The sequence below is a fragment of the Octopus sinensis genome, linkage group LG6, assembly GCF_006345805.1.
Source record: "Octopus sinensis linkage group LG6, ASM634580v1, whole genome shotgun sequence".
Lineage (NCBI taxonomy): Eukaryota > Metazoa > Mollusca > Cephalopoda > Octopoda > Octopodidae > Octopus > Octopus sinensis.
In genome coordinates this window covers 43,730,875-43,748,177 of record NC_043002.1, presented here as the reverse complement: position 1 = coordinate 43,748,177, position 17,303 = coordinate 43,730,875, and the positions used below count along the sequence as shown (strand labels likewise).

The following is a 17,303-nucleotide window of genomic DNA, read 5'->3' as shown; positions in this document are numbered from 1 at the left end:
TTTTTTTCAGGGTCAATAAAATGTGTACCGGTTTAGTACTGCTCACTGAACTTGCTAGCCTTGTGCCAAAATTTGAAATCATTATCATCATCATCATTATTATTAAAGTGGCAAACGGGCAGAATCGTTAGCACATCAGACAAAATGCTTAGTGGTATCTTGTCCATCTTTATGTTCAGAGTTCAAATGCCACCAAGGTCGACTTTGCCTTTCATCCTTTTGGAGCTGATAAAATAAGTACCAGTTGACCCCTGGGGTTAATGTAATTGATTAGCACCCTCCCCTCAAAACTTCAGGCCTTGTGCTTATAATAGAAAAATTACTACTATTACTATTCTGCTCTTCATGTCCTTCTCTGTCAGTCATCACCAACAGTATCTTGCCTACTCTCCAACTCATACATATCCCTCCACTTTTGTTCCTCATTCACTTACATCCATCCCTCATCCCTACTCTATTGTTTTCACTTAAATTCCCCTCCAACTTATATTTATCATTGAGCACGCCTTTTTGTTACCCATTCATTATGTCCATTCCCACTCTACCCATACATTCCCACAACCTATACCCATTTACCCTTCCTGATTGTCTGTCTCCATTCATTTCTATTCACCTTCTTGCACCTTAAAGGTTCATGCTGACACCAAGTTACACTCACCCACTATTGCATATTGCAAGTAGTCATGAAACCAGTTCTGCTCTGGTCCCTTCTTTTCACATTTTAGCCTCTTATGTCCAAACATAAAGCAGCATCCTTTTAAACTTTAGTCCCATTCAATCAAAAGGAATTTTAGTCTTGCAAGCTATCTGATGATCTTGCTAGAACCTGTGTCAAGAAAGAAGCACCTAATACACTCTGTAAAGTGTAGTGGCTGCTTTTCTCTTAAGCACCAGTATTAGGAAGGGCATCCGAAGCAGGGTGCCCTTCCTAATGCTCAGCATAGTTTTGCGGATAGTAGGTGTGGCTGTGCAATAAAGAAGTTTACTTTTCAACCACTACATTATGGGTATATGTATCTGCAGAGTGCTCAGCCACAGTTAATTTCACAAGCTGGCGGTTCTGTTGATCAGATCAACTGGAACCCTCATCATTGTAACCGACAGGGTGCCAGTTATATATATCTTTTACTTGCTTCAGTCAATGGAGCGCACCTTGAAGTATTTAGTCAAATAAACAGATACCCAGTACTTATTTTTCAACTTTAATACATATTCTATGAGTCACTTTTGCCAAATCTGAATGTTATGAATATTATATATATATATATATATATAAATATATATATTATTGCTTCTACTTCTCTCTCTTCTCTTCCCACATGAGTGATCGGCCAACCCTGCTTGCTCATTCTTTCATGGTCTGACCGCGGTCCGTGCAACGTCGATATTCTTCCCTGTGTTTGTGAAATTTTTGTATCTCTGCTGTAAGGCTTCATTTCCACACGCGCCAGCTTCATTCAATGCGTCCTTAGTCGAAAGACACCTGTTGTGATGTCCTGCAATTATTTTTTATTGTACTTTGTTATTGTATTTATATTTGTGTAACTTTGTCCATTTTTTCCATCCTTGTTTTTGTATACATTCGCAGCTTTCTTCCAAGGAATCTAATGCTCTTAGCTTAGTGCTCCCTTGGGGCTGGCCAAATTGGAGCAATCTCAAGAATAATCAGCCGAAATTGTGAGGATAATCTGGTTCTTGACTGAAGATACGAAACTTCGAATGACCCGTTCTTGTTTTCTTTGTATTGTCTATCTGGATGTTTTGCTGTCCCTTTTTGTATCACCTGGTTGTCTGGATGTTTTGCGTTCTTGTCCCATTTTGTATTTTATATATATATATGTATGCATACAAGCTGTCAAATATATGTCGTCATGGAGTGATCAATGGTTTCACATCCATAAAATTTGAAGAGGGATATGCATCTACCATTGAGTCTGACAAGCCCTCTATAAGGTCTAAAGCTTTATGAATGTGAAACCATTGGTCACTCTATGACCGGACATATATTTAACTGTTTGTAAATACATTAGTGCTCTATTCTTTAGAGTATGCTTCATTTTCAGACAAATGATCCATTGACGATATATATATATAAATATATGAAAGAATGGAGTTGAACGACGAATTAACTAAATTCCTTTATTTCGACATATGTTTCGAAGGCTGCATATTCCTAATTGCGAAGGAATAAGGAGTATATTATGCCGCTTTCTCATCAGGAAAAGCAAGGAACTTATGTCAACATCAAGATGCACAAAAAACTTTTAGATGACTGCTCACACAGAGCCCATAAGTTCCTTGCTTTTCCTGATGAGAAAGTGGCATAATATACTCCTTATTCCTTCGCAATTAGGAATATGCAGCCTTCGAAACATATGTCGAAATAAAGGAATTTAGTTAATTCGTTGTTCAACTCCATTCTTTCATATATTTATATTTAAAAAAAAAAACATACAAATTTCCACATGAAAGCACGTAACTTCAAACGTGTCTTCTCTGATGTGAATTTGCTACCCAGGTATCGGTTAACCGAATTATCCATAACAAGATAATTCATTCAACTACTTATATATATATATATATATATATATATAAATTGACAGTAGCTCGTATATCCGAAAAAGAAGCACACTCTAAAGCATTAAGAGTAGTAATGTATTTTTAGGGCATTAAAAGTTATGGCTAGTCATAGACTGACCATAGGTTTTTCACCTAGAAAATACTTTGAGTCTGGTAAGCTGCCTAAAACCAATGGTCACTCTATGATCAGCCATAACTCCCTAAAAAATATACATATATATATATAGGCTTCTACAGTTTCCATGTATTAAATTCACTCACAAGGCGTTAGCTGGCCTTGGGCTCTAATAGAAGACACTTACCCAAGGTACACTGCCCGGCGTGGCTTAACTCAAAAGCATGTGGTACAAAAGCAAACTTTTTAACCCCACAACCATGTTTGTGCCTATATGTAGACATATTTACTCTTTTACTTGTTTCAGTCATTTGACTGCGGCCAAGCTGGAGCACTCCCTTTAGTCGAGCAAATCGACCCCGGGACTTATTCTATCGGTTTCTTTTGTCAAACCGCTAAGTTACGGGGATGTAAACACACCAGCATCGGTTGTCAAGCAATGCTAGGGGAACAAACACAGACACACACACATATATATATACATATATACGACAGGCTTCTTTCAGTTTCCGTCTACCAAATCCACTCACAAAGCTTTGGTCGGCCCGAGGCTATAGCAGAAGATACTTGCCCAAGATGCCACGCAGTGGGACTGAACCCGGAACCATGTGGTTGGTAAGCAAGCTACTTACCACACAGCCACTCCTGCGCCTACATATGTGGATATATCATTAACGGACGTTAAATGATGATGACGTGTACACACACATACCTCTCTCTCTCTCTACATAATATATATATATATATATATATCAACAATCAAGGAACGGCCATAATAGGCCATTCACCCACTAGAAATAACAGCCAAAGCTTCAACCGCAAATAAAAATCAATTCCGTAAACCAGGAGAAAATTTTAAAAAACATTGATTTTTATTTGCGGTTGAAGCTTTGGCTGTTATTTCTAGTGGGTGAATGGCCTATTATGGCCGTTCCTTGATTGTTGATGTTGAACTTAAAAATGGTCTATGACTATTTAATTTTTTCCCACTAGGCCGCTGGTGGCAAAAAAATTCTACAAAATTTTTTGCCACCCTATATTGATTAATTATGAATTTTCTGGTTAATTCCGTAATGGAATCGACGGCTTATATTTATTTGCTGCCGATAAATTTGGCGCGAGTGCGATGATTTGAAAATTTTAGGTCAGATATTGCCTTGGCAGGGTCGGAAATGCCTCGTGAAAATATCTGTTCCGACTTGGCTATTTCTTACTGAAGAATCTGAGGGCCTATGCAAGATTGGCTTGATTTAATTTAATCAGGTTAGTTTACCATTAAACAGCAGATGAAACGGTGCATCGTATAAGAAATTACAGGGTAAATGTTTTTTAAATTTTCTCCTGGTTTACGGAATTGATTTTTATTTGCGGTTGAAGCTTTGGCTGTTATTTCTAGTGGGTGAATGGCCTATTATGGCCGTTCCTTGATTGTTGATGTTGAACTTAAAAATGGTCTATGACTATTTAATTTTTTCCCACTAGGCCGCTGGTGGCAAAAAAATTCTACAAAATTTTTTGCCACCCTATATTGATTAATTATAAATATATATATATATATATATATATCATCATCATCGTCGTTTAACGTCCGTTCTCCATGCTAGCATGGGTTGGACGGTTCGACCGGGGTTCTGGGAAGCCAGAAGGCTGCACCAGGCTCCAGTCTAATTTGGCAATGTTTCTACAGCTGGATGCCCTTCCTAACGCCAACCACTCCGTGAGTGTAGTGGGTGCTTTTTACGTGCCACCTGCACAGGTGCCAGGCGGGGCTGGCAACGGCCACGGTCAGATTGGTGTATTTTATGTGCCACCGGCACGGAAGCCAGTCGAGGCGGTGCTGGCATCGGCCACGAGTCGGATAGTGCTTTTTACGTACCACCAGACCAGGGATCCTGGCTGGTTCAATTCGATTTCGATTTCGCTTGCCCCAACATGTCTTCACAAGCAAAGGGGGTTGGCAAGGGTGCCTGTCGTACGGTCGCATTGGAGTATTTTACGTGCCACGGCCACGAGTCGGATAGTGCTTTTTACGTACCACCAGACCAGGGATCCTGGCTGGTTCAATTCGATTTCGATTTCGCTTGCCCCAACATGTCTTCACAAGCAAAGGGGGTTGGCATGGGTGCCTGTCGTACGGTCGCATTGGAGTATTTTACGTGCCACGGCCACGAGTCGGATAGTGCTTTTTACGTACCACCAGGCCAGGGATCCTGGCTGGTTCAATTCGGTTATATATATATATATATATATACATATATATATATATATATATATATATATTATATATATATAAAATGTGTGCGTACGTGATTGTGTGTGTTTTATAGCTATATATAAGCGTGGGCGTGGCTGTGTGGCAAGAAGTTTGCTTCCCAGCCATTGGTTCCGGGTTCAGTCCCACTTCGTGGTACCTTCGGCAAGCGTCTTCTACTATGGCCTCCGATTGACCAAGGCCTTGAGTGGATCGGTAAATGGAAACTACAAGAAGACTGGCGTATATATGTGTGTGCGTCTGTGTGTTTATCTCCCACGACCACTTGACAACCGGTCAAGTTCTTGTAACTTAGCGGCTCAGTAAAAAAGACCAATAGATTAAGTACCAGGCTTTAAAAAAAAAGAAGCACTGAGGTCAATTCCTTCAACTAAAACTTCTTCAAGGCGGTGCACCAGCATGACCGCAGTTTAATAACTGAAATAAGTAAAAGATGAAAGTTATACACACACACACACACATATATATATATATATATATATATATATATATATATATATTCACATATTCATATATACATATATATATATATATATATATACATAGATATAATTTTTGTTTAGAAAATTTCAGTAGTGAGTTCGAAGTTTTGATGTTAACGCGCGCGCACATACACACATACATTTATATATTTGCAAGTTCGTATTCACTCACGTAGAGTTCACATTTAAATATAATATAAAATAAAATAACGTAGTAACATGTAGAATAGCTACTCACAGATGTTATAATATCATGGAGGAACCTAAAAGGAGGCTTTGCTAAGAGTTTATCTGTCAAGGGTGGCCTTACGATGATTTTACCAAGCGTATCCTGTGTTCTTTTGAAAATTTTGGTATCCATCCTTCTTAAAATATATTTTATTTTCTATTCATTTGGTACATAAATAAGTTTGTTAATTAGAGCCGACTTTCTTTTAGTTGAATTTTGCTGGGTTCCTCTTCTTGTTTTTCTTAAAGATGTTCAACTAAGTAATAACTTTATAAGATACCCATATACTCATTAAACTAATACGAAAACTTTGACAACAATGCCATGTTTACGTCGTCGTCAGGCTAGGAATAGTAGACCAGCATGCATCTGGGCAGCTGCGCAACGCCGACATCCGCTCAATTATTACTGCGTCCTCGCTTGGTCCGTTGCTATGGACAGCAATGTTTACATTGTAAGATAATCAATACATTGTACCAGGTGCAAGAAAAGGTTATATATATATAACCTTATGTACACAAATTAGATGACCAAAGATAACAGTCTGAATTCAGATTTTTAATTAATCGATATGACACGATTTGCCTCACAGACGTTTACACGTTCAACCCTAACTTTTAATTTACGAAGATTTTTTTTTTAACATTATTCTCGCTGACATGATGAAGTAATCAAATATTTATATTTGAGGTTCAAGTATTAAGTGTAGTCATAAAAAGTTTTGCTTACCAACGATTATATGTGCAAGATGTGTTGTAATTTTGCTTATCGAAGTTTTAACTATCAGCTTAAAGTAACTTTATTTTGATTTATTTAGTTTATAATGAAAGCAAATTGGTCGTTTAAGAACGGTTTTGAATTTCTATGAATTATACGGGCTTCTTTCTTTTTTTTTCTTCCCTTTTTGTTCTTTTTGTAAAGTTTGTCGCTACTATAAACACTGTACACTGTCTGATAAAGAAATATTTATTTATTTATTCTTATTTTTTATATTTGTTTCTGTCATTTGACTACGGCCATGCTGGAGTACAGCCTTGAAGGGTTTCAGTCAAACAAATCGACTCCAGAACTTATTCTATCGGTTTTTTTTTGCCGAGTAGCCAAGTGACGGTGACGTTTAACACACCAATACCAGTTGTCAAGCGACGATGGGAGGACGGACGGATGTACGTACATACATACATACACATACACCCACATACTTTCACACATACATACATACATACATACATATGATATATATGTATATGTATATATATATATATATATATATATATATATATATATATATAAATATATACGAGGGGCGTTCAATAAGTAATGCCCCTGACCCACTTCCCATAGCAGTAGAGAAACAAAACTTGGCACAGGTATTAGTCTTTTTCTACATAGGAACAACCCAGAGGTACGCATTTCTCCCATCGTTTGATGCAGTTCTGGAGACCGTTTTCGTAGAAGACCCCAGCTTGGTCCTCCAACCACGACGTGACTTCAGAAATCAAGGCTGCATCATCTGGGAAACGCTTTCCTTTCAAAAACAACTTCATGGCTCGGAAGAGGTGAAAATCAGAGGGTGCAAGGTCAGGAGAGTAGGGGGATGGGGGAAGAGTTCATAGCCACACGCCTGTGCTTCTGATCTGGCGACACGCGAGTTGTGGACCGGAGAGTTGTCCTGCAGGAGGAGGATGCCTTTGCTGATCTTGCCTCGCCTCTTGGTTTCGATAGCTTCTCTTAATTTCCTCAAAAGTGAAACATGATAGGCTCCTGTAATTGTGGTACCCTTTGCCAGGAAATCTGTCATCACTACTCCGTCCTGGTCCCAGAAGACTGTGAGCATGACCTTGCCAGCAGAGGGCTGCACCCTTGCCTTCTATGGAGGAGGTGAGTCATGGTGCTTCCACGGCATTGACTGGGCTTTGGTCTCTGGATCATAGTGATGGACCCAGGTCTCATCCTGTGTAATCAGTCTTTTAAAAAATTTTGACTCATCTTCTTGGCACATCCCTAAATTCTTGCTTCTGGAATTCTTGCGTTCTTGCTTCTGGAAAAGTGTGAGCAACCTGGAAATCCATCTGGCAGACACCTTTTGCATATGAAAATGGTCATGAATGATAGTGTAGTGACGCTATACAGCGGTGCGCGCGCGCACCGTCCATTTCTATTTCGCGCGTGCGGGGTTGGTGCTTTCACCACCGGAAGAAGGACCATTTGCCTACGTGGCAGTTAGCCGAGGCAGGGGGATCGTAGGACGTTGACCACTAGCGTCCAGCAGCAGTCAGTGACTTGAGACAAAAGCGACCGAGGGCAACGGACGTATATTTTCTCGCTGTCCATTACTGATAGCAGTCGGCCGAAGGCTTTAACCAAATTGTTGCAGACAACATCATCTTTCTCTTTCCGGACGCCATCTTTGACCAGTGTCGTTAGCATTTGAACACTGTAGATTCTACAGCGATATAGTTCAGCTCTGACACATCTATACCAAAGGGATACCCAGATATACCACTTATTTGTTACTGTCATAAGAGAATAAAGTAGATATATATTATTTACGTCTGCGTCTTGTTGTTTCTGACTGGTAGAGAATCTGGATTATTAAAGCAACGGATAGTGATTGCTTCTCGCACCCCCAAAAGGTCCAGAGAAGATATTCACACTAGTCGTTACACTGGTGACCCCCGACGTGATTCTGGTCTAAAACCAGAGATCACTTAACAACAAAGAAATCCAGTATTTCTGCCAGGTCGGAACACGATTTAACTCTACGCAGTCATCATCTTTCGACGATTTGTTTCCGGTCCCCTCGAACAGTTATAGAAGGAGCCTTTTTTATTCTTCAACATAATGACGGACGCCATCATATCATCGATGCTTTTTCTCTGCCTTCGTCATCATCATCGTCGTCTTAGAACTTCACGTCGTCGTTATCTTCGTCGCCATCACCACTAAGAACAATGTTGTCTCAAGTCCAATACAGTCGCCTCCACCACCGTCGCCTTTCAACACCGTCGACCTCCACAAGATGTACATAGCAACTCGCGGAAGTTTAGCCCACTTGCTGTTTGTGCATAGCACACCAAGGATTAATAGCATCAGTCTATCTGCGAGATCTTCTGTTCCAGTTAACCTGTCACAGCATCGAAGCTACAACCGCTACACATTGTGTTCAACCGGCATCTGCATTTGTGATTTCAACATTCTGTTACAGAACGAACTGCTATTGTGCATCAGGCTATTAGAGACTGGTAAATTAACTCCATTGTCTGAGATAGCCCTGAGAGACATTTTTTTATGCGCTGTATTTTTTATTTTTGCTCGCATTCACCTTGTTTGTATATTCTGTCGCACACACGTACACACACATAAATGCTATCTATCTCACATACATACGTCACACATGCTTTTCTCGCTTGTTTTTCCATGCTAAATTTGCCTTTTGTGGACACACCTCATTTCTATAGACCCTAGGGGTCACGTATACATAGAGAGGGTTGTTTGTCCATTATAACGCGCCGGCATGCCATACTTTTGTTCCTGTACGAACGAGGCATATAATCGCTCAACCACTGGCATATTCATTGATGTTTTTTTCGGTCTGGCAAGCCCTATTGCATTTCATGCGCCTTTGCTCCGCACGTACTGCCTTGTTTTTGCAACACGTTTACGTTAGCTTAATTCTTTTCCCGACTCATAGAACGTCGGATGTTCACATGCGCTGCGCCATGTATAGGCGTAATTTTTTCCCTGTTGGTCACGTAATTAACAGAGAAAATTATCTGTGTCGCGCATCACACCAGCATGCTTGCACTTTTGCCTTTTGTGTTACTAGCGATCTATCTGTCGATTCCATTTCCTCTCCTGCAGCAATTGATTTAACTGCTATTTCGCAGGACCAACCACCTTTAGAGAAGTTGGATTTTAATTTCGCCTAGGTTCATTAACTGTGAGTTTGCTTTCCTTCCGCTGGTCAGCGGAAGGCTCTTTACTTTGTGACGTATCCACCTTCACGCATGCACTTTTGATTTTTGCTCATTTTGAGTATTTTTTCTCTTTTGGTAAATTTCTTGTGTATGTTGTAAATTTTGCCATTTTTATTATATTGTGTGCTATTTGGTTATCTGGTGTCCACCTTGAGTTTTATAGTCACTACAAGGAATTTTGTGTCGTGTTTCGCACTGGGGTGGAGCTCTGTAGTGACGCTATACAGCGGCGCGCGCGCGCACCGTCCATTTCTATTTCGCGCGTGCGGGGTTGGTGCTTTCACAACCGGAAGTAGGACCATTTGCCTACGTGGAAGTTAGCCGAGGCAGAGGGATCGTAGGACGTTGACCACTAGCGTCCAGCAGCAGTCAGTGACTTGAGACAAAAGCGACCGAGGGCAACGGACGTATATTTTCTCGCTGTCCATTTCTGATAGCAGTCGGCCGAAGGCTTTAACCAAATTGTTGCAGACAACATCATCTTCCTCTTTCCGGACGCCATCTTTGACCAGTGTCGTTAGCATTTGAACACTGTAGATTCTACAGCGATATAGTTAAGCTCTGACACATCTATACCAAAGGGATACCCAGATATACCACTTATTTGTAACTGTCATAAGAGAATAAAGTAGATATATATTATTTACGTCTGCGTCTTGTTGTTTCTGACTGGTAGAGAATCTGGATTATTAAAGCAACGGAAAGTGATTGCTTCTCGCACCCCCAAAAGGTCCAGAGAAGATATTCACACTTTCGTTACAATAGTTTCCACAGACCCGGTACTAATCTTGACCTCATGGGCTATTTGGCGAATAGTTATGCGTCGATCTTCCAAAATGGCAGCCTCAACTTGACGGACAGATGCCTCATCAATGGCAGAAGGGGTGCGACCAGATCTGGGAGCTGTTTCCACAGAGTTCCGACCATGTTTGAATTCACGATGCCAGCGTTTTACAAGGTCATATGATGGAGCATCATCACCATAAGTTACTTTCATTTCATTAAAAGTCTCCTGTGGTGTGCGTCCTTTCAAATATAAAAACCGGATCACTGCTCGACACTCAACATGCTCCATTTCCCACTTGACTCATTTCAAACACCTGTAAATCAGAAACCACAATTAGTTCGGAGCTGTAATTTGCCACCTAATCTATAGAGATATCAATAATTTCAGCTAGATCAAACAAAGGCAAGTGGGTCAGAGGCATTACTTATTGAACGCCCCTCGTATATATATATATATATATATATATATATATATATATATGACGGGCGTCTTTCAGTGTATCCATCTACCAAATAATCTCACAAAGCTTTGGTCGGCACAAACGCTATAGTAGAAGACACCTGCCCAAGGTGCCACGCAGTGGGATTGAACCCGGAGCCATGTGTTTGGGAAGCAAGTTTCTTCTTACCACACATTATTATTGTTATAAGTGTATCTTGGGAGAATCGTTTTTAATGATTTTATCTGATTACGAGGATGGTTGAAAATGAAGATTTTTATCGCCTCCATCATCGTCATCATCACTGTTTTTTTATGGTGGTATGGTTTGTCCAGGTCTACAATTAAGGCACAATGCTATTCCTCTCTCAATACAGAATCATCTTGCCTGTGAAGCCCAGCATCTTCAGGTCTGATTAAACTAGTTTTCTAGTTTCTCCTTCTATCATCCTTGTTCAATCTTAAAATACGATGATTTGTCTTCATTGTTTTTAAGTTCATAAACAATAGTAATACTCTCCGTAAGCTTCGACTGACATTAATCAAGTTAAAATATTTACCCAAAATTTTGACTACGCAGGCTTCCAAATATGCAAACTTTTCTATTTCTATTTTTGAGCCTGTGTTTCTTGGTTTATTATTTACGTAATAAGACATAATTCCAGGTATAGGGAGATCATGAAATTGATGTAGCTTGAATCTTATGAATTCATATGATAAAATCATATATATTATTTTATTATATGGATTCGTAAGAATCAAGACGTAGGCTCACAGTGAAATAAATAACATCAAATGCTTGTAGGGTGTCGTAGATATGCGAGTATCAGATCCAATTTAAACCACAGTTCCAGTTCAGGGGCGTAGGTATACAAACGAAACGATATATATATATATAGCTGAAAAACTTGGAGTGTGGTTACATGGCTTCCTGAAAGATAGAAGTCAGGCAGTAGTGGATAATGGAGCCACCTCTATGAACACACAAGTAGTGAGCGGTGTTTCACAGGGCACTGTCTTGGGACCACTGCTTTTTATAGTGGCCTTCTCAGATATGCCCTCAAATGCCCGGATAGCCACTCTGGCCAGCTATGCAGACGATACGAAAGTCTCGCAGAAAATACAGAACCCCAGCGATGTTGCACACCTGCAGCAGGAGTTGGACTCAATCTACAGATGGGCTGAGGATAATAATATGCAGTTTAATGCTGAAAAATTCCAGGCCCTGCGCTACCAGCTTCCAAAACTGAATATTAAACTTACAGGATACATCGGTCCACAGGGAATTTCAATCCCAGAGCCTAAGTCTGTGAGGGACTTGGGTATCGACATGAGTGAGGATACCTCTTTCCAAGTGCACATTACCAGGATGGCGACAAAGTGCAGACGACTGGCTGGATGGATCCTAAGAACATTCAAAACCAGAGATAAGGAAACCATGATGGTCCTCTGGCGGACATTCGTCCTCAGCCGCCTGGATTACTGCTCACAGCTATGGTCACCCACCAGTGTGAATTTAACAGCGGACCTTGAAGCAATCCAGAGAAGATTCACAAAGAAGATCGTCTCTTTGCAACAGCTCAGCTACTGGGAAAGGTTGAAACAGCTAAGACTCTACTCCCTGGAGAGAAGACGGGAGAGGTATGCAGTAATATATGTCTGGAAGATCCTGGAAGGAATTGTGCCAAATTTTGGCATTGTAAGCTATACCAATGCTAGAACGGGACGACATTGCATAGTGCCAAAGATCACAGCAATGCCATCACACTTCAGGACCAGCTACTGCAACAGCCTGGGTTTCAAGGGCCCACAGCTTTTTAATATTCTCCCAAAGAGTCTGAGGAACTTGCACAAAGTAGATGTAGCGGTTTTTAAATCAAAGCTGGACATCTTCCTGTCGAGAGTCCCAGATGAACCTGCTTCACGGCAAGAGGTGCAAATGAGAATAGCTATATCAAACTCCATTCTTCACCAAGTTCCAGATATTAGAGGAGGCTCTTCGTAATAACAGTGTAGCACAAAACGACGGTGCATCAGCATGGCCGCAGCTCTGAGCTGAAACAAGAAAAATATATATATAATTATTATTTGAGGGGATAGTAATCCAAAATTACAGGGAAAAAAATTCAATTTAGAAATAGTAAATCAAATTTCATACAATATAATATATATATATATATATATATATATATATATATATATATATATATATAATATAAATGAGAAAAAAACCACCTTTTATCAATTCAAAATAAATAATTAAATTACACCATCTAGAAAATTACATATAAATAGAAATATTAACATTAAAATAACAATAAAATATCAATAATTAAGTAAATTGCAAAAAAAATTAAAACATATAATTGGCGATTTTTTTCCTCCGTCTTCCCTTCCTTGGTATGTATATATATATATGTATGTATGTATGTGTATATATATATATATATATAAAGGGTAAAGACCCCCTTCGGTCATGAATGACCATGGGATTGCACCTAGAAAGTTACCCTCCTAGACACAAGTCCGGGCAAGGTTGTTTTATGGAAGACCAGCAGTCGCCCATGCATACCGGCCTCCCCTCTCCACGCCACCAGTGTTATCCAAGGGAAAGACAAAGGTCGATACAGCTTGGAACCAGTGACGTCGCAACTCATTTCTACAGCTGAGTGAACTGGAGCAACGTGAAATAAAGTGTTTTGCTCAAGAACACAACACGCAGCCCGGTCCGGGATTCGAGCTCACAACCTCACGATCGTAAGCTCGACGCTCTAACCACTGAGCCATGTATATATATGTATGTATGTATATATATATATATATATGTATATGTATATATATATATATATATTATATATATATATATATGTGTGTGTGTGTGTGTGATATATATATATATATTATATATATATGTATGTATATATATATCTATCTATATGTATATATATATATGTGTGTGTGTATTCTTCCTATGACCTTAAACGATACCAGGCCCAACTACACACATAGATTAACAGCCACAACCACACACACACACACACAGACACGTGTATTATCATTACACACACACACATACGCACACAGACCAGCGCGCACGCACATACACACACATACCTCCTTCTCTTGCACTCTCCTGTCTTTGAAAGAACTTTTTCTTCACCCATTCCCTTCCAATCATTCAATATGTGACCGCGTGTGTATCGTTGGCGATTATTTTCCTCCGGCTTCCCTTCCTTGGATCTTTCCTTTTCCTATGTTTCTGACGAAGAGCTCCGCTCGAAACGTTAAATCCTCCTTTCTTTCCTTTCCTGAGCGTCTAATAACGCTATACTTGTTCCACGTCCTCGCGTCGTTGTGTTTTCAGGTTTGGATTAACTTTGTATATCGCACGCTCACACGGACCCCGGCCTTCTGACTGACTTAGATAACCAATTCCTGGATTTTTACACCTACGGATTACTATTACCATTCATCCGGAGTACGCCACTGTAATCGAGATTGGAAATCCAAACAATTTGTCCGTGACTCTTCCATTTTTTCTCGTCCTCTTTTTACCTTTTTTCTTCTACTTCCACTTTTCTGCTTTTGTCGCCACCATTTACAGCTACACAGACATTCACACCCTCTCACCATGCATGACCTCCACTCCTTCCTCCAATACTTTCAATCCCTTCTTTGCTGTCCCCCCCCAATGCTTGCAACCCGCAAAAAACTCTCACTTTTTAAAAAACTCGCCACTCTAGCCATCTCTCTTTTCTTAGCCGTTACCTCCACCATCACGTCACACCCCGTGGCTTCCTCTTGAAGTTCAACGCTACCCCCTATTCCTACCCCCTCATCGGACCCACCCTCGCCCGCACTTCCCGCCTCCTCATCCGTGCCACCATCCGTTCCACCCGCTCCCTCCTTCACTCTCTTGACCACCAACTTCCCCAGGCTTACCTCCTCTCCTCCCTCTGCCCTCTACCTTCACTCAACCCATTCTCCGCTTCATTCTTAATCTCAACCACCAACTCCACAATTTCCTCACACACAAAAAAAACAAAAAACTCCACCACCTCCTCAACCCTTCACCTCCCTCCCCTTCAGCTCCCCCGACTCCCTCCAATCCCGCATCCACCACGCTCTTTCCTCTGTACCCTCCACAGACCCACACACACCCACCCTGACTTTCCCACCCCTACCCCATCTTCACCCAACCATTCCAACCCTCCTCCCCACGCCTCTGCATCCCCTCTTCCTGACCCCACTCACCCCAACACTCTGCTCCCTCACACTGTTGTCACTATACCATCCAACCTCCCCCTCTCCGCTGCCGAGCGCTCACTCCTCAGTAGAGGACTCCGCTTCACTCCACTGCGACGAATTTGAGACCCGCACCGACGTCAGCTATTTCCTACGCCGCATCAAACTATGCGCGTTTTTCCACACGTCTACACAACGTCACGACAATCGAGATTGCTTTTCGGAGCTGGGGCACTGCCCATCCAACTGGACGCCGCCTCCAGGCCAATTCAGTAGCCTACACTTGTTCGTGCACGACTGCAATGCGTTGGTCAACCGATTCAATTTCAATAAAAGATCCCTCCGAGCCAATCTCACCCGTGCTGAATCGACTGCCCTTCGCAACCTCCGTCGCCGCAACAACATTGTCATCAAACCAGCAGACAAAGGCGGAGCAGTGGTGGTGTGGCGTGCGGACCTATACGGAGAGGAGGAGCTCAGCCAACTTCAAAATCCCCTCTTCTATCGCCTCCTCCCCTCCGACCCCACCATCCATGACCTCATCCCCTCTTCTGCTTCCCCCCGCCACCAACCTCATCATCCGAACACCCCGGACATCCACCATCAATTTCCTTCCCAAAATACATAAACCCAACAACCCTGGCCGCCTCATCGTTTCTACCTGTAATTGTCCCACCGAACTCATTTCCAAATACCTTGACCGCATCCTGTCTCCTTTAGTTGCTGCCCTCCCATCTCACTTACACGACACTAATCACGCCCTTCGTCTCTTCAATTCCTTTTCCTTCTCTCCCGGCCCCTCACACTTCCTCTTCACCTTGGACATCAAATCCCTATATGTATGTATGTATAATAATGTCAAGGGTGGTTTACAAATTCAAAGATGATAATTTCGATCTTTTGGATGGGTATCGATCAGGAAGACCAACTGTTCTCAATAATGACGCAGTGCAAATAGCAGTAGGAGTGGATGCGCGTCAAGGTATCGGGGGCTTATCTCAGAAACTTAATAAACCTTGGCCCACAGTGCAAGATCATCTAAAGAAGATTAGGAAAAAGTATAGAGAAGAAATGTTGATACCCCATTCTGCACCATGACAATGTAAGACCGCATTCAGTGAAGGTAACTCTCGAAAGGATAAAGGAATGTGAGTAGTCTCCTGAGAATATAGAAATGCGTTCAGCAAGGTAACTCAAGAAAAGATAAGTTCATTAGGCTGGGAAGCTGTAACTCACCTTCTCTATTTAGCAGACCTAACACCATCAGATTTTCACGTTTGCCAGTGTGAAAAAAAAATTGAGAAGCATGGACGATATCAAAACGGCATTCCAAACATTTTTATCTTTAAAATAACGTGAAAATAACCGAGAAAATCAGAAAACTGATTTCGAGGTGGGGGAATAATTATTGCTATTGATGATTTTGAAGGAATAAATATATTTATATGTTTTATGCAGATTTTAATTCAATACACAAAATGCAACGTTACTTTTCGGTACCCCTAATATATATTGAAAAGATTAAAGGTTTTTACATGAGTAAATCTATACAATAAAACAAAAAGAAGAAATATTATGAGAACTTTATCGTGGATAAAAGGAAGAAAGTAATTAAATTTTTTATCAAAATGAGCTACAGGTTTCAATCGCTTGAAGAGATTCTTTAGTCATGCTAAATAAAACGGAAAATGAAGTAAATAAAATAAAATTTATTTTTCATGTTAGCAGTTCTGAAATCACATCTTTCAGCGTTGGTATGTTTTGGAATGTGATGTTGTAAACCACATTGCTTTTTGATATAGAACGGAAAGTTTCAATTCCAATATACTCTTTGTTTTTTTAATTCTCTTGTTCCTCCAGGATACTGAATTGTTTGACTTGTTGTATTCCATTATCAATTAAGGATGATGAGTAGTTCCTGTCAAGGAGTGTATTCTTTAGTTTTTGAAGTCTTGCATCGGAGGGTCAACAGGTGCAGGTGTGGCTGTGTGGTAAAAAGTTTGCTTCCCAATCATATAGTTCCTGATTCAGTCCTACTGTGAGGCATCTTGGGCAAGAGTTTTCTACTAAAGCCTCGGGTCGACCAAAGCCTTGTGAAAGGATTTGGCAAAATGAAACTGAAAGAATACTGTCACGTGTGAGTGTGTATGTGTGTGTGTGTGTGTCTTTGTGTCT

At 40.8% G+C, this 17,303-nt stretch overlaps 1 protein-coding gene across 1 annotated transcript in view; it reads right to left on the bottom strand.

Moving 5' to 3' along the window:
* The window catches only part of LOC115213076 (TRAF3-interacting protein 1), a 238,366-nt gene extending 232,314 nt beyond the window's left edge, over window positions 1-6,052 (bottom strand). Inside the window, exon 1 of the mRNA XM_029781996.2 lies at window positions 5,688-6,052. Within this exon, the coding sequence (XP_029637856.1) occupies window positions 5,688-5,810 (123 nt within the window). The 5' untranslated portion in view covers window positions 5,811-6,052. The remainder of the gene's footprint in view (window positions 1-5,687) is intronic.
* Window positions 6,053-17,303: the final 11,251 nt, after the last annotated feature.